We start from the raw sequence: 22,330 nt of genomic DNA on the forward strand, positions 1-22,330 counted from the left end.
ATTTTTATTTGTGTAGCGCTTTTAACAATGAACATTGCCAAAAAGCAGCTTTACAGAAATACACTATCTCACAAAAGTGAGTACACCCCTCACATTTTTGTAAATATTTGATTATATCTTTTCATGTGACAACACTGAAGAAATAACACTTTGCTACAATGTAAAGTAGTGAGTGTACAGCTTGTGTAACAGTGTAAATTTGCTGTCCCCTCAAAATAACTCAACACAGCCATTAATGTCTATACCACTGGCAACAAAAGTGAATACACCCTAAGTGAAAATGTCCAAATTGGGCCCAGAGTGTCAATATTTTGTGTGGCCACCATTATTTTCCAGCACTGCCATAACCCTCTTGGGCATGGAGTTCACCAGAGCTTCACAGGTTGCCACTGGAGTCCTCTTCCTCTCCTCCATGATGACATCACGGAGATGGTGGATGTTAGAGACCTTGTGCTCCTCCACCTTCTGTTTGAGGATGCCCCATAGATGCTCAGTAGGGTTTAGGTCTGGAGACATGCTTGGCCGGTCCATCACCTTCACCCTCAGCTTCTTTAGCAAGGCAGTGGTCGTCTTGGAGGTGTGTATGGGGTCTTTATCATGCTGGAATACTGCATACTGATCATGCTCTGCTTCAGTATGTCACAGTACATGTTGGCATTCATGGTTCCCTCAATGAACTGTAGCTCCCCAGTGCCGGCAGCACTCATGCAGCTCCAGACCATGACACTCCCACAACCATGCTTGACTGTAGGCAAGACACACTTGTCTTTGTACTCCTCACCTGGTTGCCTCCACACACGCTTGACACCATCTGAACCAAATAAGTTTATCTTGGTCTCAACAGACCACAGGACATGGTTCCAGTAATCCATGTCCTTAGTCTGTTTGTCTTCAGCAAACTGTTTGCTATTATTTGCAGGAGTTATTTTGAGGGGACAGCAAATTTACACTGTTATACATGCTGTACACTCACTACTTTACATTGTAGCAAAGTGTCATTTCTTCAGTGTTGTCACATGAAAAGATATAATCAAATATTTACAAAAATGTGGGGGTGTACTCACTTTTGTGAGGTACTGTATATAAATTTAGGATATAAATTTTAAATGTATAAATGTATCGTATGATGCATTCATAAATGTATGAGCAAGCCAGAGGCTACAGTGCCAAGGAAAAACTCCCTGAGATGATATGAGGAAGAAACTTTGAGAGGAACCAGACTCAAAAGGAAATCCATCCCTATCTGGGTGACAACGAATAATTTAATTCAATTCATCTCCCATTCATGGTCAAAAAGTGCAATTGTGTAAACAGGAAAATCATTATAGTTTTCACATGAAGTCTGTTCACGTGTGTGAGGGTGGGGTGTGACAGCATCCAAACTTACCAGTTCACCAAAGAATATTACTGGCACATTGTTGTTACTAGGCAACACAGTGTTTACATTTACATACAAATAAAATAAATAATTCAATAAGTTTATCAGTGCATGCTGAGGGATTTATTTGATGTTCTGAATACAACAGTCTGATTGTATTTCTCAACATCTCATTTAAGGGAGCAGCAAGAGAATTTTTTTTTTCTTAACTTATTTATTATTATTTATTATTATTTCCATTATCAATTAATTAATCATTGCATAGAGGTGAATGCAATTTTCATGTTAAATTGGTAAATAGCGTAATATGCACATTATAAATTCATAATTCTTCTGAATTATTTTTAAATTGTGTTTAATTTGTTTTGCAAAATTATACACAGTTATTCATAAGCTGATTCGCAATCATGACATACTAAAAATGTTGCCAATTTAAGTAGCTTCAATGTAGTTGGCTTCTTTTTGTTAGTAACTTGTAGTGTAGCTAAATACTTTAAAAGGGTCGCTTGACTGTAGCTTAACTACTTCAAACAATGAGTAGCTTGTTGCTTGAAAAGCTACAGTTTAAAAGTAGCTTCCCCAACAGTGTTAGGTAAGGCATTTAGTACACAAGATGATGATTAGTGAAATTAGTCTCTTGAAGGGGAGTAAAACATTCTAGTTGCTGATCTGATATGGTTATATTATTATCTACAGGGTTAGTTATATTATTGTCTGGTTTTAAACTTATAGTCTGCCTTTTTTTTTTTTTTGGGCCATTGAAAAAAATTCATGAAGTCGTCACTGCTATATATTGAAGATGTGCATGTTTCTGTGGTGGTCTTATTCCTAGTTTATTTTGCTACAAAATTCAGTAAGAACCTGGGATTATTCTTGTTATCTTCTATTAGGGTGGAGTGATATGTTGATCTAGCAGCACTAAAATATTTTCTATAGTTCAGGAGACTGTCTTTCTATGCTGTTTGAATTTAGTTTTTACATTCTAATTTTCGAGTGGTCTGTTTTAAGGCTTGTGTGTGATCGTTATACCAGGGTGCTAGTTTCTTCTCTCTAATTATTTTTCTTTTAAGTTGAACTAAAGTGGGGAAAATAAGTATTGGACCCATCAACATTTTTTTCAGTAAATATGTCTAATGAGGCTATTCACATGAAATTCACCAGACATCAGTATTAACTCAAGAAATCTAGAACTATAAAGAATTCACAAAATTAAAGTCCATAAATAAAGTTATGTGTAATAAAGTGGAATGACACAGGAAAAAAGTATTGAACATGCTAAGAAAAAAACAGTTCTCCAAGGCAAGGTAAGGCAAGGAACCAGCTGAAATCCGTAAGTAATTATACCCCCTATCTGTGCAAATTAATATCAGCTAGGTTAGTAAACTGATGGTCTATAAAAAGGCTTTTTACCAAGGTGTCACACAAGAAACATCTCATGATGGATAAAAGCAAAGAGCTCTCCCAAGACCTTTGGAACCTTATGTTACAAAACGTAATTGATGGAATCGGATACAGATGTATTTCAAAACTTCTGAATCCTCCAGTAAGCACCATTGGGGCCATTTTCACAAGTAGAAGCAACATCACTCCGTCATCAACCAGCGACGCACTGGAGCTCCTCGCAAGATTTCTATCCAGGGAGGCAGAAGAATAGTCAGAAGAGTAGCCCAATAGCCAAGGACCACCCAGAAAGAGCTCCAGAAACACGGAGGCAGCAGGTGCCATCGTCACAGAGAAAACAATAAGCAATACACTCCACTGCTCATGCTCACCCCGCAAGACTCCATTACTAAAGAATAGGCATGTTGAAGCTTGTTTAAAGTTTTCTACAACTCATTTGGACAAGCCTATAAAATACTGGGAGAGTGTAGTCTGGTCAGACGAGAGCAAAATTTAACTTTTTGCCTGTCATACTACACGCCATGTTTGGAGAATAAATGGCACTGCACATCACCCTAAAAACACTATACCAACAGTGAAGTTTGGAGGTGGAAGCATCATGGTGTGGGGCTGTTTTTCATCACATGGTACTGGCAGACTTCATATAATTGAAGGAATGATGAATGGAGCCCTTTACCAGGAGATTCTTGAAAAGAATCTGCTGCCATCCACCAGTATGATGAAGATGAGACGTGGGTGGACCTTCCAACAGGACAACGATCCAAAGCATATAACAAAGTAAACTCTCAATTGGTTTCAGAGAAAAAAAAATCAAGGGATTAGAATGGCCCAGTCAATCACCTGACTTGAATTTCAGTTAGCATGTTCAATACTTTTTTCCTGTGCCATTCCACTTTATTGTACATAACTTATTTATGGATTTAATATTGTGAATTCTTTATATTTCCACATTTCTTGAATTAATACTGATGTCTGGTGAAAATTTCATGTGAATAGACTCATTGGAAATATATTTACTGAAAAAAATGTTGACGCGTACAATACTTATTTCCCCCAACTGTGCATTATCTAGCATGTAGCAGAATGTTGACTCATTCAGTTGCCTGATCAAGTCCAAGAGTCAAGGCTCAAGGCTCAGATGTAAACATTAACAGTACAAACACTTAATGACATGAACAAACACATAGTCATATGAAAAAATAAGTACACCCCATAGAAATTTTTGACATATTTGGACAAGCAAACATTTGCTCCTGAAAATAAGGATATTTTCAAAAATTATTTCACAATCTTCTTTTCTTTTGCCTATTAATAAGGGTAATACAGTCTATAAATGACACATAAAATTGACATTTTGTAGTAATTTTCACAATTTTTAAATTAACAAAAAACAGATCAGTAACATGGAAAAAGAAAGTACACCCCTACATTTATCACACCTTCAAATCCATAAAATTAGAATCAGGTGTTGAAGATTGGGTGCCAGTGATTAGAACCTGCTTAGGGAGTGCAGGTGGAACCTGTCTTATTTATACCCCTCTCATATATAGTGTCTGGTGTTCCCTTTGTTATTGAGGTATGTGGTGTCTTCATGCCAAGATCTAAAGATTTTTGTAAGGCCTTCAGAAAAAGGTAATCTACAAATGGTAAAAATAATCTACAAATGGTGCAGATTTCAAATGACTGCCAGTTTGTCCAGGAATGTGGTTGCTTCACTGCCTCAGGGACTGGAGAGCTTGCCTTCATTGATTCAACTATAAATTCTGCATCATATCAAAGAGTGCCTGAAGATAATGTGAGGCCATCTGTCCAAAAGTAGAACTTGAACCGAAAGTGGACCTTTCAACATGGTCATGTTCCTAAGTACATTAGCAAATCCACTAAGGAATGGCTCAAAAAGAAGAAATTGAGGGTTATGGAATGGCAGTGATTGCAGTGACAAAGTAAAAGTGTCAGAACAGTAAATATAAGTCTAATAAATACTAAATGGTAAATCTGAATAGAAAGGACCAAAAAGGGCACTTAAAACAATAAATAAATAAAAATAATTATTACTTTAATGTACATAACTAAATATATTTTTACAGTATTTAAACATGTAATTATTTATTAAATAAATCGCCTATATTTAAAGCAGTACTACTCATTGTCTGTTGTGTTTTTAGCTATTTTAATGACTTCCTCATGGTTAATTGGAATGTCATGCTTGACTGAGAGTAGCAGTAGGTCAGAGAGCCTCTCTTCATCACATAGACTTCGAAGTCTGGATTTCACAAGTTTTTACTTTGAAAATGACCGTTCAACTGTAGATGTGAAGACAGATAATGTGGCATATATTTTTAGGAGTTGAGAAAGAGAGGGGAAAACAGTCTCAATCACATTGTCTTTTAGGTACTTGAGCATTTCCTGGACATTGCTTTTTGGGAAGGAGTAGGATGCATGAAACACTTTTAAGTTCTGTGAAGTCCTGGGAGATGACATTACTAAATATTATTTACTTTTATTTTACCAAACAAAACAGTGAAAATCAGGAAGGTAATCATGTTGAATTCATGTTCAATTTTGCTGATGTTGTAAACTTTGTTTGTATTATATGGATGAAAATGCTAGATATCATGAAATTAAAGATATGAATGCCCTACATGTTAGAGAGTTGAACTTAGAACTTGGACTTAGATTTCATTTCACTTAGATGCATTTCCCCAAAACATACCATAAAGCATAAAACCATTAAAAAGTGTCATGAAATAAATAACTAATACTCTCGGGTAACTAATACATGAATAAGCATATTAGGACGTGCTAAACTATGTTACTGTTGTTGAATGATTTTTGGATAAAAACAATTGAATGTCATTGTTAGAAATGTGGCAGCAATCGCGTTACACCTTTATTATAATTAATTAAGCATAACACCCATGCTGCTGCATTTGCTACATTTACAAGAGCATGGTAGTATAAATTAAAATTTTCCGGATTACCTGTAGCTCATGAACTAATTCAAGTATTCGCGGTTAAGAGACTGCGACGTAGCGCTTTAAAGGAAGCTCAGCCTACCGCTCCACCTCTGCGTCAAAAACCTCATTATCATGCATTCATGAACTATTCATTACAAGGTTGATAATATTTTATTTTGTACTTATTATTATTGTTAGTAGCAATGTTAGAATCGTTATTTGTTATAATAATAATAATAATAATAATAATAATAATATAACATTAATAATAATAATAATAATAATAATAATTATTATTATTATTATTATTATTATCATCAAAATTATTATTATTATTATTATTTTGTTATTTATTTGGTTTTATTTTTTACTTGATCAGAGGGACACACTTACATTTTGAATGGAAAAGTAGCAGGGGCTTAAGGAACTTTCTCCACTTCCACCCCATTGATATAGATGAGAGCAAGACCCCCCTCTCTGTGACTTCCTGTAATTCACAATCATCTCCTTGGTCTTGCTGATGTTCAGAGAGAGATTGTTTGCATCGCACCATGTTGAAAGTGCTCTGACCTCCTCTCTATAGAATGTCTCACCACCGTTTGTACTGAGTCCCAGGATGGTTGTATCATCTGCAAATTTGAAGATAATGTTGGAGCTGTGCCTAGCAGAGCAGTCAGAGGTGAACAGGGAGTACAAGAGGGGGCTGAGCACCCATCCCTGTGCGTCACTAGTGTTGAGTGTGCGTGTGGAGGGTGTGTGGCTGCCAATCCTGACCACTTGGGGTCTGCCTGTCAGGAAGTCCAGGATCCAGTTACACATGTGGCTATTAAGGCCCAGATCCCTCAGTTTGACTATTAGTTTGGTAGGGGTTATGGTATTGAACACGGCACTATAATCAGTAAACAGCATCCACACATAGGTGTCCCTCTCCTCCAGGTGTTCCAGGGCAGAGTGCATGGCCATTGCAATGGCATCATCAGTGGATCTATCCGAGCGGTAAGCAAACTGGAATGGGTCAAAGGTGTCTGGTAGAGAGGAGCAGATATAGGATTTGACGAGACGCTCAAAGCACTTCATGATCACTGAAGTCAGTGCTACAGAGCGGTAGTGATTCATGCCGGAGGCAGCAGTCTTCTTGGGGAGAGGGATGATGGTGGTCTGCATGAAGCATGTAGGGATCACAGTCAGACTCAAAGAGAGATTAAAGATGTCAGTGAAAACATCTGCTAACTGGTCAACACAGGCCCTCAGTACACGTCCGTGGAGGCCTTCCGAGCATTGACTCTTGACACTTTGGATCTGGTTAGAGCCAGAGGGCATGTGTCATGGTCAGCAGGTATTTTCACAGCAGGGAATGTATTGCCTGCCTCAAAGTGAGCATAGAATGTGTTGAGCTTGTCTGGTAAGGAGGCAGATGTAAGCACATCTCTGCTGTTCCTGCCTTTGTAGTCTGTTATTGTGTGCAGACAACTCCACGTGCGTTTGGGGTCAGAGCCACGATAGATTGATTCCACTCTTTCCCTGAAAATGGAAAAAGCCTTTTGAAGATCATACCTGGACTTATTGTAGGCAGTCAGATCCCCAGAGTTGAAGGCTGCATGAAACATTTGCCAGTCTGTGGATTCATAGCAGTTCTGCAGTCTGGAGATGGCATCCATCTGTGAACTGCTCTAAGAACAGTGGTTTTTTTTTGTTTGAGGCATTGACTGTAGGCAGGTAACAGCAATATGCCAATGTGGTGACCTTTGCCAAAAGTAGGGCGGGGAGAGGTCTGTAACTGTCCTTTAGTGATTAAGGATCTAAGGTCTGGTTGCATCATGTGGGAAAATGAATATGCTGGTAGCATTTAGGAAGAACTTTCCTTATGTTCGCCCTATTAAAATCCCCAACAACGATGAAATCAGCCTCAGGATATGCAATTTCTAGTCCATTGGTGTTGTACAGTTTATCCAATGCGTTCGTTTTGTCCGTGTGATGCAGGATGTAGAATCTCTGTGATGTTGGCATACCATGAAATTAAATAATCACCAAAACTATGGCACTGTTTTGTGCTACGTTTCTGCTGATTTGTGCTGCAAAAATTAACATTTGTGCTGGTTTGGTGTTTGAGCTATTAAACATTTTTTTTTGTCTGTGTGACATCACTCTCCACCCCATATCGCTCAAATCGCTCCTGTGGCTACTCTAGGCTGCAGCGGGCTGAACACAGATGCACAGGAGGCAGGAGTGGGGAACAAAAGTGCTCTTTTAATTCAAAACATATGGGAATGGGGAAGGTGAGGAAGTGGGGACTCCATGTGAAGGAGGAGGCCGTCGCAGTCTTCCCGGCGTGGGGAACAGCGTCGAGGCAGGACCCAGGGAGCGTGTAAGTTGGTCTTGAGTGCCGGCTGAGGGCACAGCGTAGCCAGGGAGTGTCATCTTCTTCACTGTCAGTGTCTGCATCTGTGGGGGATAAAGAAAAGCGCATCAGCTTAATCTAGACGGGAGAACGTGCTCACCTCTGTGTTGGCTGTGCCCTTTTATATTCTTCTGGCTCATTCAGGAGGGTGAAGAGCAGCAGCTCCACTCATTGGCTGCCAGCCGTGTGTGCTTCTGCTGCCCCACCTTGCAGCCATGCGTTCCTGTGCTGTCCACAACAAACAGGGTGCTGAAGCGGAGCTGTCTGGCGGCAGTTGCGCCAGGAGCACGACGGTCTTCGTGCGTATGGGCTGCAGGCCTGTCGTCACAGTACCCCCCCAGCTCTGAGCCTACTGCCAGTGGAAGCTGGGCCCATAAGGCATGCCTTCGGGAGAGGCCATCTGCATTCCCATGGTGGACCCCCGCTTGGTGCTGCACCTGGAAAGAGAAGTACTGCAACAAGAGAAACCATCTGGTTACCCTGGTATTTATGCCCTTTGCTCTGGCCATCAACTGCAAAGGAGCGTGTTTGGTCACTCGTGTGAAGTGACGACCTGTCAGGTAATAACGCAGCTCTTCTACGGCCCACTTTATTGTGAGGGCTTCTCTCTCCACAGCTGCATGCTTCTTCTCGGAGAGGGTTCGCTTTCTGCTGACATACAGGAGTGGGTGCTCTTCTCCATTAAAGGTCTGAGACAGGACGGCTCCCAGCCCTGTCTCAGGGGCATCGGTGTGGACCGTGAAGGTCAGGTTGTAATCAGGATTCCACAGGACGGAATTTCTCTGGGGGTGTTGGAGCCTTTCTTCCCTATGGCCTTGCGTTCTTCGGGCGGCAGAGCTCTTAAGAACCGGTCTATAACCACCCACTCAATGACCTTGGTAGCGGTGTGTCATTCAGGTTGAAGCCACCTCTTAGAGGTGTGGGGCAATGTGTCCATTTGAGCTCGAGGGGTGGCTCCGGAGTGGTAGGATCATCGGTGGAACTCTGCCACTGTGTTGGTGGGAGACAGGCCGCAGAAAACCAGGATTTCACCTTTGAGGATCTCATAGTTGGCGGCCTTGGCCAGCGGGAGCACATAGTAGGCAAGTAGTGCCTCCTCCGAGAGAAATGGCGGGAGTATATTGACCCAGTCATCTTCCTCCCACTCCTCACACAGGACAACTCGCTCAAAGGTCTGTACAAAGGGCCTCGGCATCCTCCACACTGCAGAGCTTAGTGAGCTCTGGGCATCTCGGCAGGGGTCAGGAAGACGGACGGTGGCGGTGGTGTGGGGTTTCTTCAGCTCCAGCAGCTAATGCGTGGCAACACAGAGGCTCTGGGCCAACTCCTGGGTCAATGCCTGCTGCTGGATGTTTGTCTCCAGCAGGTGAAGTAGCATGGAGTCCATGAGGGGGGGTGTGCTGGGTCCGTGCTAATGCCTGCATTCTCCACCACTGTGGGTACTCTATGCTGTAGGAGGAGGCAGGAGCGGGGAACAAAAGTGCTCTTTTAATTCAAAAAAGAAAAGCGCATCAGCTGAATCTAGACAGGAGAACATGCTCACCTCTCTATGTTGGCTGCACCCTTTTATATTCTCCTGGCTCCTCCCAAAACATTCTTGTTATATCTAAGGAAGGGAAATAGTTACAGTGTATGTTTTAACGGCACAAACCGAGCACAAATGAACGGCGCCAATTTGGAGTGATTTGAACAACATGGGGTGGAGAGTGATGTCACACAGACAAAAAATGTTTAATAGCTCACACACCAAACCAGCATAAATATTATTTTTTGCGGCACAAATCAGCACAAACATATGACAAACAAATGGCATAGTTTTGGTTATTTAATTTCATGGGGTGCCAACTTCACAGAGATGACTGTAGACTAGGCTACTGTAAGGACTAAACTAAATTCCCAGGGAAGGTAGAAGGGGCATACTTTAATCGTAAGCAGTTCAAGCTCCGGTGTGCAGTGCATAGATAAGACTGTGATGTCCGTGCACCAATGAGTGTTTATCATAAAGCAAACCCCTCCACCTCTGCACTTATCAGAGTTTAATATTCTGGCTTGACGAAAAACTGAGAATCCCGCCGGTGTGATGGACATGTCAGGCACTGCTGTGTGTAACCACATCTCCCAGAAAGCCAGCAAGCAGCAGTTCTGTATATCCCACTGATTCTCGTATTAAGTTCTTAAACTTTGTTATCCAGAAACTGAATGTTGGCTAACAAGATTCTGTTAGCCAACTAACACTAATACTGTTAGTTCTGTAGGATCAGATGGTGGTCCAATCATAGTTGATAACTATGGGAGATTACTGATAAAACTCTGTGCAGTAGCTAATGTAAATATATGTTTGATACTGTATCGTGGCAAGGTGCATATGTTATGATTAAGACACATTTTAAATGAAATGAGATAATGATCTGAGATAGCTTCAGTGTGGAAATGTTACTATATGTTCTGTATTTGATCCGAAAGTTAACCCACTCACCATTACAGTATGAGTACATTAGCTATTACGTTCTGATTAACCCCTACTGAATCTAGAATGGAGACAACCACTGTTCTCAGAGGGTCTTCTGGGATATCAAAATGAATATTAAACAACCATGTTAGAGATTAAATTCGCAAATTCACAAAAGGAATGCAGAATATGGCCCTGGGGTTCTATAAATAATAATTAGTAGAATCGAATGAGTGGACTTATTTTTTGTGGCTACATATCATATGTTAGTATAAAGAACTTCAATCATGTTGAATTTATGACTAAGTTTTTGTGTGACGTCTAGATTATCATTATAGATAACTGTGACCCCTCCTCCTCTGCCAGTTAGATGGGACTAACGTATATAACTGTATCCAGGAGGACTAGCTTCATTTGCTACATACTCACATGGTTTAATCCACATTTCTGTTAAACACAGTACATTAAACTCCTGATTAGTAATAGTTTCATTAACAAGTGCTTTAGCTGTAAGAGATCTAATATGTAACAGTCCTAGCTTCAGATCAAAAGTGTTGGCTGTGCATTCAGTATTTCATTTTATGTTAATTAGGTTACTAAAACATGCTTTCTGATTATTTCTACATTTTTGTTTCGCTTGGGGAACAGACACATTCTCAATATAGTGGAACGTAAGTGACGACTCAATGCAGCTAGCAGATGGTCAGTTTAGCCTGCTTGTCTGCTCCCTGGCGTTGGCTCTGGATGGTCACCAATTAACTAGGCCTGTTCTGAGACTAAGTGCAATGCTTCAAGAAATGAGAGCAACACCTTCCTAAGTGGGATGGATACCGTCCCACCCTTATAGGCCAACCTTGCCCTCAAAACTACTCCAATCATCTATAAAGCTCGCATTGTTTTCAGAGCACCACCTGGACATCCAGCAGTTCAACAACCATAACTTACTGTAAGCTACATCGCCACGCCATATTGGGATAGTACCAGAGCATACTACTGCATCGGACGTCACCTTCACTAATTTTCACTCTTAGTAACCTCTGATTGATCCATGTAAAAAATCTTTGAAAACCTATGCTTGCCTAAGCATTGCCTAAGATTACCTGCTATGTCTGGCACCCTGGCTCCCAGTAAATACCTAACTAGTGCTGCTGGTGCTCCTCAAGGCCTAGCGAATTTCACATGCCTTAAGATAGTCTCCTATAACCAGAGCTCTTTCAGGTTTCTCAGCAGGGGCTTCACTGAGAAGAACAAACCTTGGGAGTGGTGTTCCCATGGGCGAGCCTTAGGGTTAGCTTTGGCTTTGCAATTATGCCGACGAATCATCACCCATTTGCCCATGCTGTGAGATCTCTAATGCCGGAGTTAAGGGATTGCTAACAATGGCATCCAAATTTCCCCTACAGAAACTACATTTTCTCACACCCGCATGCGCACGCACTCATACGCACACACACAAGCGCACACACATACGCACACACACACATATGTAGAAAGTTGGCAGTTCTTGCAGCTATGGAACACCAAGCATGTGTTAAAGGAAAAAAAAATTGAGTTCTGAAAGTTTATATGTTCTAATGTGTGCCATATTTGACACTAAATACCACAGAGAGCATCAGAAGAGCCATATATTACCATTTCAGAGTTGGTGAAAAAGTTAGAAGAACCATTTTGCTTTTCAACATAGAACATTTTATAGTGCTTTTGTTGTCTAATTTGGTAATAACCACAACCTGCTGATTTTGACATTCAGTAAATCTGAATGCTATCCTTTTAATCAGTGATGAGTTTCAGTCCTTTAATCATGTTCTAATAATTTGCATTTGTGTACGCATTCAGGAATGTGTTATTTATTTATCATCATATATTTTAAACCCAGATATGCATTGCTGTTTAATTTAGATTGAGCTATACATCTGTGTGAGTAATGTGTGTGTTTTCTGTAGATGGTGTGGGAAAGCGGGTGTGTGGTGATCATCATGTTGACTCCTCTAACAGAAAGTGGAGTTAAACAGTGTTACCACTACTGGCCAGATGAGGGCTCCAACCTCTACCATATATATGAGGTACTAAACATGTAACCTCACATAAAAAAGAAAGTATATATACACAGAGAACTCTCTCTATCTATCTATCTATCTATCTATCTATCTATCTATATATATATATATATATATATATATATATATATATATATATATATATATATATATATATATATATGCGCTGAGAACTCTGCCCAACCACCCCCCACCGTACGCACACCCCCCAGAAACTACACACAGTTGAGACAGCAGTAGTAATTTGAGTTAAAAATTTAAATAGAGTGTTTGTTTTTGGAGAATGTATTTTATGCTGGTGTGTGTGTGTGTGTGTGTGTGTGTGTCTCTGTAGGTTAACCTGGTGTCAGAACATGTGTGGTGTGAGGATTTCCTGGTTCGTAGTTTTTACTTGAAGAACATGCAGACCAATGAAAGTCGCACAGTCACCCAGTTCCATTACCACACATGGCTCAACCAGCATACACCCGAGACTAGCCAGACTCTGCTCGACTTCCGCAGGTAACCATGAGCACTGTGTGTGTCTGTGTGTGTGTGTGTGTGTGTGTGTGTGTGTGTGTGTGTGAGTGTGTGTGTGTGTGTGTACATGCATCTGCATCTGTATGCATTTGTATTGTTTCATTTATTGAAATAAAGGGAACTTTGATGACAACACCACCCCTTTATCTACTTTTGTTAATATTACTCCAACTGTTTTGTATAACTGTTAGTTGTAACTTTTTTATCCTGTCTCCTTCCTACTTTCCCATCATTCTTCTCGTTCACTTTCTCACTGTCATTCTCCTGCTCATTCAATCAATCTCTCTACGTCTGTCACTCTTAATTTCAGGGTGCTTTACTGGCATAAAAATTAAGGATATTATATTATATATAGCTAATATTATACATTTATATATTCAAAGCTTGATTTAAGTTTTAGAACAATCACTAATAGAAATCCCAGGAAATAGTACACTCTCACACCGTATACAATTGTCTATAATTAAAAATTGTAGAATGAATGTTGTAAAGATTGCCTACCAACAGGTTGGGTAATTTTGCGCTTCCCAGTGTAGCTGGATATGTTAAGGTGTTAAGGCATTTATTTTCTTTACTTAACGAGTTTCAAGCCACATTAGTCGTGTTAGAAGAGCATCAAACTTGAGCATTTGTGTTGTGCTTGTCGCAAATTTCCCCTCTGAATGCACATTCCAGTGCCAAGTGTCTTTGTTATTGTTTTGGTGCTTTCTCCTTTATTGTTTGTGGTTTTCCCTAATTAGTATGTGTATTTATACAGGTGTGTCCCCTAAAGTTAGAATATTGTGAAAAAGTTAGTTTTTTCCCCCCCTTAATTTAATTCAAAAGTTGACCTTTCATATATTCTAGATTCATTATACATAAAGTGAAATATTTCAAGCCTTTTTTGTTTTAATCTTGATGATTACAGCTTACAGCTCATGGAAATCAAAAATCCAGTATCTCAAAATATTAGAGTAAAGAATTTATAATACAGAAACGTTGACCATGAAATGTATGTTGATTTATGCACTCAATACTCGGTCGGGATTCCTTTTCGGTGTGGCACTGCTGAGGTGTTATGGAAGCTCAGGTTGCTTTTATAGCTGCCTTCAGCTTGTCTGTATTGTTGGGTCTTGTCTCTTATTTTCCTCTTGACAATACCGGTTCAGGTCAGGCGAGTTGGCCAGCCAATCAAGCACAGTAATACCATGATCAGCAAACCAGTTACTAGTAGTTTTGGCACTGTGGGCAAGTGCCAAGTCCTGCTGGAAAATGAAATCAGCATCTCCATAAAGCTTGTCAACAGATGGAAGCATGAAGTGCTCTAAAATAGACTCTGCATTGACTCTTGACTTGAAAAAAAAATGGTGGACCAACATAAGCAGATTACATGGCATACCAAATCATCACTGACAAACTTCACACTGGACTTCAAGCAACTTGGATTCTGTGCCTCTCCAATCTTCCTCCAGACTATGGGACCTTGATTTCCAAATGAAATGTAAAATTTACTTTCATCTTCCCCATGATTGTGGTTGTGTGTACTGAACCAGACTGAGAGATTAAAGTCTCAGGAAACCTTTGCAGGTGTTTTGAGTTAATTAGCTGATTAGAGCTCTTCTCATGTCGATATTTATGTATTATAAATTTTTTATTCTAATATTTTTAAATACTGGATTTTTGATTTCCATGAGCTGTAAACCATAATCATCAAGATTAAAACAAAAAAAGACTTGAAATATTTAACTTTATGTTTAATGAATCTAGAATATATGAAAGTTCCACTTTTTGAATAAAATTACTGAAAAAAAATGTACTTTTCCTCGATATTCAAATTTTTGAGATGCTCCTGTAGTCTTGTCAAATGCTTCATGTACTACTAATCCTTATTTTCAATTTTTGTGTTCCAAAGACACATATCCTCCTACATCTAAGATTTAGCCATAGCATTTATGATTCTGATCCCTTGTTTTAGCAATATGGTCCTCTTCAAGGGTCAGTTGTCCCGGTGGCATAAAAAAACTGCAACACAAATGTACACACATAGGTATTTACATTTTAGTCCAGGACTAAGCAATCTCAGTGCCCCAAAACACCCTATGTTCATCTTGAGCACTGTTCTTGAGCACCTACCAGGACACATGGCCCCTCCCAGTCACTCTGTAGCTTGGAGATGCACCACCGACCAGTTATGCCTGGTCCTCTACACAAATAAGCTGAAGCTGCAAGGTTGACTGCTAGCTACTTCTGCCATGTTATCCTTGTGCCTCACCTACCAAACCGGGTTTCTGTGAATGAGCTGAATCCACATCTGACCCATGCAAAGTGCACCGTTGACAAGTCCAGTGACTGACTTTCAAGTTTTTATCTGTATGCATCCAATCTGTGGGAGCTCTCTTGTTGGTGCTTGGCAGCACTCCAGGGTGGAGGATGGAGATGGCTGATATAGTGTCCAGCTCGGACAGCCACTGGCTTGACCCCTGTCTGCTGTAGGCTCTGTTCTGCTTCACCAGCCCATGCTGCCTTCAAGTAGCATCACGTGATCATGTAAGATGCCTTCCTGCCCCTCTGAAGACGTTGTTCCCCCTCCCTGCTCCACTGAGGATGTCCCTGCTCCTTCTGCACCTCCTGGACAATGCCCATCTCAAGGTACTTAACAGCTTGTGGACTCTCTGCCCAGGGGTCCAGGACCCCCAGTGTTTGAGGACTTCAGGAGCCGTGCCATAAAGGGGTTATGTCATGTAATTTGCCCTCTCAGTGCATTCATCAAACAGTGCTTCTGTGTTGCGTTTTGTTTTAATCACTGTCCATGTGCTTCTTTGTGTACACGTACATGTTCATTTTATTTTGAATTATGTCTGGTATCCACCCCTGTCCTGTTATTGGTATACCCGTTTTCTGTTCACCTTTGATTAGATTGGCGTCTGTTTAAGCCCTGATGTTTCAGTTTTTCAGTGCGAAGTCTTATGGCACCTCTGTGTCATAAAGTTCTGAGCCTTGTTTCTTTGTTGTACTGTAGTTCTCTGTTTCATGTATTCTAGTCTGATTTCCCAGTTTTGACTTGCGCTTGTTTTGATCATGGATTACCAGTGTCATGTCTGCCTGTGTTCTGACTCCTGCCTGGAATAAGGGTGCTGATTTCTGGTTTACCCTAAATAAAAAGTACACTGATTTCACTCACTTCCATCCTGCTGCATCTACATACTGCACGTTACAGAAGGTGGGACTGTAGTCTCTTTGGTCAGTAAAAATGGAAGAACTGCTAATTATTAACAAGCGATCACACCAGAGTACACCAGGCACACCAAAAATACGTCTCCAAAATCATACCAGAATGGGCATACTGTTTTGTGCAACTTGACAGTGTCACATCAGATCAGTTATTCTGTGAGCTATCAAAAACTGCATCTGAGTCCCATCCAATGAAATATATTCTAGGGTTTTTGAGGTAAAATTTTTTGTTTCTCTCTGCCTGCTATGATTTTCTGCTAGGAATGTTGACACCTCCGATAACCCTGTAATGACTGCTGGTGCATTATACTCTACAATGATGATGTGTTCTGGAGAAGGGTGCACAGTGGCTTAGTGGTTAGCACATTTGCTACTCCCCAACTCCAGGGTTGGGGGTTCGATTCCTGCCGTGGCCCTGTGTGTGCGAAGTATGCATGTTCTCCCTGTGCTGTGGGGGTTTCCTCTGGGTACTCCAGTTTCCTCCCCCAGTCCAAAGACATGCATTGTAGGCTGATTGAATTGGTGTGTGTATGTGATTGTGCCCTGCGATGGATTGGCACCCTGTCCAGGTTGTACCCTGCCTTGTGCCCCATGCTCCCTGGGATAGGCTCCAGGTTCCCCCGACACTGTGGGGGTATAGAAAATGGATGGATGGATGTTCTGGAGAAGCCCTAATAAATGTATCGTTTATACACTTGTATCCTGTCAATACATACTGCATGTTACAGCTATGACCTTGTTTTACATGTCTGCTCAATTTTTTCAACTCACACACATAAATGAAATATAAGCTCCACAGAAATCAATCAGAATCACACAGTAAAATTTTCTATTAGCTGTTTACTTAAAATCATAATCTACAAAGATGTCATGATTGTTTAACCTCTAGTTACAAGTGATTAATTGATGAATTAATTCATTCATATTTGGTAAGTAATGGTCACTCCCTGAATGTGACAACACTCTCTTGTATTCTTCACATGTCTGAGCTGTGGGGTAGGATGGCTAGACAAAGCCCTTTCTCCCCCCAAAAAAATAAATAAATCCAAGCCCACCTAAATCACCTCAAACCATGTGGCAAAATGTGTGATGCTCTAATGAGACTAAGTAAGAACATTCTCAGCATGAATCTAAAAGTTACACTATATAGCCAAAAGTATGTGGACACCTGACTATCACACCTATATGAGCTTGGAGGATATCCTATTCCAAAACCAAAGTCAAGGTCATTTATTGTCATGTGTACAAGTACCGTGTACAAAGTATAATGAAAAACTTTCTTGAATGCTACTACACAGACTATAGACAAGACAGGAATACAATAGATACATCACTGCTATGTACACAAAGTGTACATGTGTGCAGAAATTACAAGAATTACAAAAATAATAATTGCTAGACAATAAGTGACAATACAATAAGGCAATAAAGTGACAAGTTGCAAAGTGACATTATTGTCATTATAAAGTGTCCAGTGTCATTGTTGTTATTAAACATTAATGTGTGTTGAACAGTCTTATGGCATTGGGGTAGAAACTATTCCTGAATCACGTAGTGCGTGTTCAAATAGACCTGAGCCGTTTGCCAGAGGGCAGAAAAGAGAAAAGTGCCTGTGCAGGGTGACTGTGGTCGTTCATAATGCACTCTGCCTTTCTGAGGCAGTGTGTAGTGTACATATCCTCAACTGCTGGTAGCTGTGTGCCGGTGATTTTCTAAGCTGTTTTAACAATCTTTTGTAGGGCTTTCCTTTACAGTATGGAGCAGCTGCCATACCAGGATGCAATACATTCTGTAAGGACAGAATCCATCGCACTTCTGTAAAAAGTGGTGAGGACTGTATTGGACATCCTGGCTTTCTTCAGACGCCTGAGGAAATAGAGACAATGGTGAGCCTTTTTGATGATGGATGCGGTGTGTTCAGTCCATGTGAGTTTAGAAGTGAAGGTGACTACTAGGAATCTGAAGCTGTTGACCCTCTCTACTTTTTCCCCTCTGATATTGATGGGTGCATGTACCTTATCCTGTTTCCTAAAGTCGATCACCAGCTCCTTAGTTTTACCGACATTAAAAGACCTTTATGTCCCAAGATCCTCACCTCTTCTCTATAGGCTGTCTCGTCATCGTTGGTGATCAGTCCCACAGTGGTGGTATCGTCAGCAAACTTAATTATAGGGTTGGAGCTGTGAATGGCCACACAATCATATGTAAACAAGGAATACAGCACCGGGCTCAGAATGCTTCCCTGTGGAATGCCAGTGTTAAGGTTCAGAAGGGAGGAGGTTTTACTGTCAATCCACATGCGCTGGGGTCTGTTGATGAGGAAATCCAGGATCCAATTGCACAATGTGGCACTTAGTCCCAGATTAGCAGCTTGTGGATCAGCTTGGATGGAATGACAATATTAAATGCAGAGCTATAATCCATAACCAATCCAGAGCTATAATCCACCAGTCCAGTTTTTATTGTCCTGGGGGATCAGAATGGTATGAAGTGTGTGTAATATTGCATCCTTAGTGGATCTATTGTGGCAGTAGGCAGACTGCATTGGATCTATGGTGTCTGGAATGATGTTCTTCATGTGTTACAGGACCAGCCTCTCAAAGCATTTCATTACAATGGAGGTTAATGATACAGGGCAATAGTCATTAAGACAACTCTCTTTGGTTTTCCTTGGTATAGGAATAATGGTGGTACTTTTGAAGCATGTTGGTACAGTTGAGCTTTTTAAGGAGGTGTTAAAAATGTCCGCAATCACAGCAACCAGTTCTGAGATTCCATCCGGACCAGCAGCTTTGCGAGTGTTGAATGTTTTTCTCACATCTGCCTTAGAGATCGTAAAACTGGAGTCACGCAGCGCTTCGGGAGCTTGCATTGGGGGGTCTTTATTTGCAAGCTCAAAGCGGGCATAGAACATAGTCAGGTCGTCACGGACGGACTCACGGGCAGCTTTAAATATCCGAGTCTGAAGCCGAGGTGAACCGGGCTGTGTGCTAATGCTAACGCTAAGAATCACTTCTCTTTTTTTAGTGGAAGAGAAGTGATCTCTTCTCCGAGGAGAAGGTGGAGGGTTTTATTATTATCATTATTATTATTATTATTATTATTATTCAGAAATGGGCTCTCTGTTTCAGAGTGAGGAGGTGTGTTTGGCCCAGCTGTTCCTGCAGTCCGGCTCGGCTTATGAGTGCATTAGTGAACTCGGGGAGCTCGGACTGGTCGAGTTCAGAGATCTCAACCCGAGTGTTAACGTCTTCCAAGTTTGTCAACGAGACCAAGAGATCAGAAGAAATGGAGAGGATTCTGGGATATCTTCTGAGAGAGATTAAGAAAGCAGACATCGCTCTGCCTGAGGACGAGGTGAACCCCATGGCTCCGCTGCCCAAACATGTGATGGGAATTATGGAGCAGCTTCAGCGGCTGGAGCTGGAGCTCAGTGAGGTCATGAGGCACAAAGAGAAGCTGCAGAAGAATCTTCTGGAACTGATTGAGTATTCACACATGCTGCGCATCACACACAACTTTGTCCACCGCACCGCCGAGAGAGAGCCGATGCAGGCTCAGTATGAAGAGTTTCCTTTCCTGGAGAAAGACTCGGCAATGGACTACACCAGCATGCAGAGGCTCGGGGCCAAACTCGGGTTTATCTCCGGCCTGATCCCCAGTGTGAAGATCGAGGCGTTTGAGCGCATGCTGTGGTGAGCGTGTAAAGGCTACACCATCCTCAGCTACGCCGAGATCGAGGAGAGCCTAGACGACCACAGCACGGGCGAGCCCATCCGATGTGCCGTCTTCCTCATCTCCTACTGGGGCAATCAGATCGGACAGAAAGTGAAGAAGATCTGCGACTGCTACCACTGCCACCTGTGCCTGTACCCTAACAGCAACGAGGAGAGGAACGATGTGGTCGAGGGTCTCCACACGCGCATTCAGGACCTGCACACCGTTCTGCACCGGATGGCGGACTACTTGAGGCAGGTGTTGAACACGGCTTCGGAGTCCGTGTACACGTGGGTGATCCAGGTGAAGAAGATGAAGGCCATCTACCACATCCTCAACCTGTGCAGCTTCGACGTCACCAACAAGTGCCTGATAGTGGAGGTTTGGTGCCCTGTTAACAACCTGCCTGCCCTGCGGAGGGCACTGGAGGAAGGCTCGAGAAAAAGTGGCGCAACGGTTCCTTCGTTCGTCAATCGCATTCCCAGTAACGACACTCCGCCCACGCTCATACGGACCAATAAGTTCACCTCTGGGTTTCAGAATATAGTGGACGCCTACAGAGTGGGCTGCTACAGGGAGGTGAACCCAGCTCCGTACACCATCATCACCTTCCCCTTCCTGTTCGCTGTGATGTTCGGTGACCTCGGCCACGGGCTCATCATGTTCCTCTTCGCCTTCTGGATGGTTCTGTACGAGAAGGACCGCAAACTGAATAAAAGCAGGGATGAGATTTGGAACACGTTTTTCGAGGGGCGCTACATCATCCTGCTGATGGGTGTTTTCTTAGTGTACACCGGGTTCACCTGTTTCTCCAAGTCGCTGAACCTGTTCGGCTCCGGGTGGAGCGTCAAAGCCATGTTCGACCAGGGAGAGTGGCAGATGAGCACAGTACACTCGAACAGTTTCCTCACACTGGACCCTAATGTTACTGGGGTCTTTAACGGGCCATATCCTTTCCGCATTGATCCGATTTGGAGCCTGGCGTCAAACTGACTCATGTTCCTGAACTCCTATAAGATGAAGATGTCCGTGATTTTGGGGATCGTTCACATGTCCTTCGGTGTCATCCTGGGCGTCTTTAACCACCTACACCTGCTCTTCCTGCTCTGTCTTTTCGGCTACCTGGTCTTCATGATCGTCTACAAGTGGTTGTCCTTCACGGCCTCGAGACTCCCAGCGAGCTCCCAGCATCCTCATCCAATTCATTAACATGTTCCTCATGCAGGGAGGCTCGGGACAGCCACTCTATACGGGACAGACAGGACTGCAGGTGTTCCTGTTACTCGTCGCTCTTCTCAGTGTTCCTGTGCTGTTGTTCGGGAAGCCGCTCTACCTCTACTGGCTCCATAAAGGCAGGAATCGATTGGGCATGTACAGGGGATATAAACATGTACGGCACAGCAGTGACGAGGAGATCTCTCTCATGCGCACCCATGATTTAGAGGAGGGCACCAGCCTGGACTATCACTCCAACATTTCAGACAGCCAATCAGAAGAGTTTGATTTCGTGGATGTGTTCCTGCACCAGTCGATACACACTATCGAATATTGCCTGGGCTGCATCTCCAACACCGCGTCCTACCTCCGACTGTGGGCCCTGAGTCTGGCACATGCACAGTTGTCGGAGGTGCTGTGGGCGATGGTGATGCATGTCGCGCTGCATGTAGACAACAGCGTCGGAGTGCTGCTCCTCGTCCCCGTCATGGGCTTCTTTGCCGTCCTGACCGTCTTCATCCTGCTGGTGATGGAGGGACTTTCCGCTTTCCTGCACGCACTGCGCCTCCACTGGGTGGAGTTCCAAAATAAGTTCTACAGCGGTGCTGGAACCAAGTTTTCCCCCTTTTGCCTTCTCTCTCCTGCACATGAGCTTCGAGAGTGAAGGATTGCTCTGAACACTGTGACCGTCACACACACTCTGCTCGGAAAAAGCTGAGCTTTACAGAAGTGCCAGAGTGATCTGAAACAGATCGAGCCTCAATACTGTATAACGTTCTCCTTTTTTAATGTCTGTATGTATGTATGTATGTATGTATATATAGAGTGTTGCACTGACTACCTTAAAAGTCCAGCCAAATACTGAGACTAAAAAAATATTAAATAATAAAATAAATAAATAAATATCAGAGTCTGCGGTTTGTAGTCCGTTATAGTTTGAATCCCCTGCCACATCTGAAGTGCGTCTTTAGTTCAGTTAAACTGTAGTTCTATTTTCCTGCTGTATTCCTCTTTTGCTCCAGTGATGGC

General features: G+C 42.1%; 1 protein-coding gene and 1 pseudogene across 1 annotated transcript in view; both read left to right on the plus strand.

Moving 5' to 3' along the window:
* slco5a1b (solute carrier organic anion transporter family member 5A1b) overlaps window positions 1–22,330 on the plus strand; it is a 61,159-nt gene that overhangs the window by 34,882 nt on the left and 3,947 nt on the right. Inside the window, exons 18-19 of the mRNA XM_053652238.1 lie at window positions 12,527–12,646; window positions 12,975–13,141. Of these exons, the coding sequence (XP_053508213.1) occupies window positions 12,527–12,646; window positions 12,975–13,141 (287 nt within the window). The remainder of the gene's footprint in view (window positions 1–12,526; window positions 12,647–12,974; window positions 13,142–22,330) is intronic.
* On the plus strand, window positions 19,446–21,978 carry LOC128624520 (V-type proton ATPase 116 kDa subunit a 2-like; annotated as a pseudogene).

The sequence above is a fragment of the Ictalurus furcatus genome, chromosome 20 (assembly GCF_023375685.1).
Source record: "Ictalurus furcatus strain D&B chromosome 20, Billie_1.0, whole genome shotgun sequence".
NCBI lineage: Eukaryota > Metazoa > Chordata > Actinopteri > Siluriformes > Ictaluridae > Ictalurus > Ictalurus furcatus.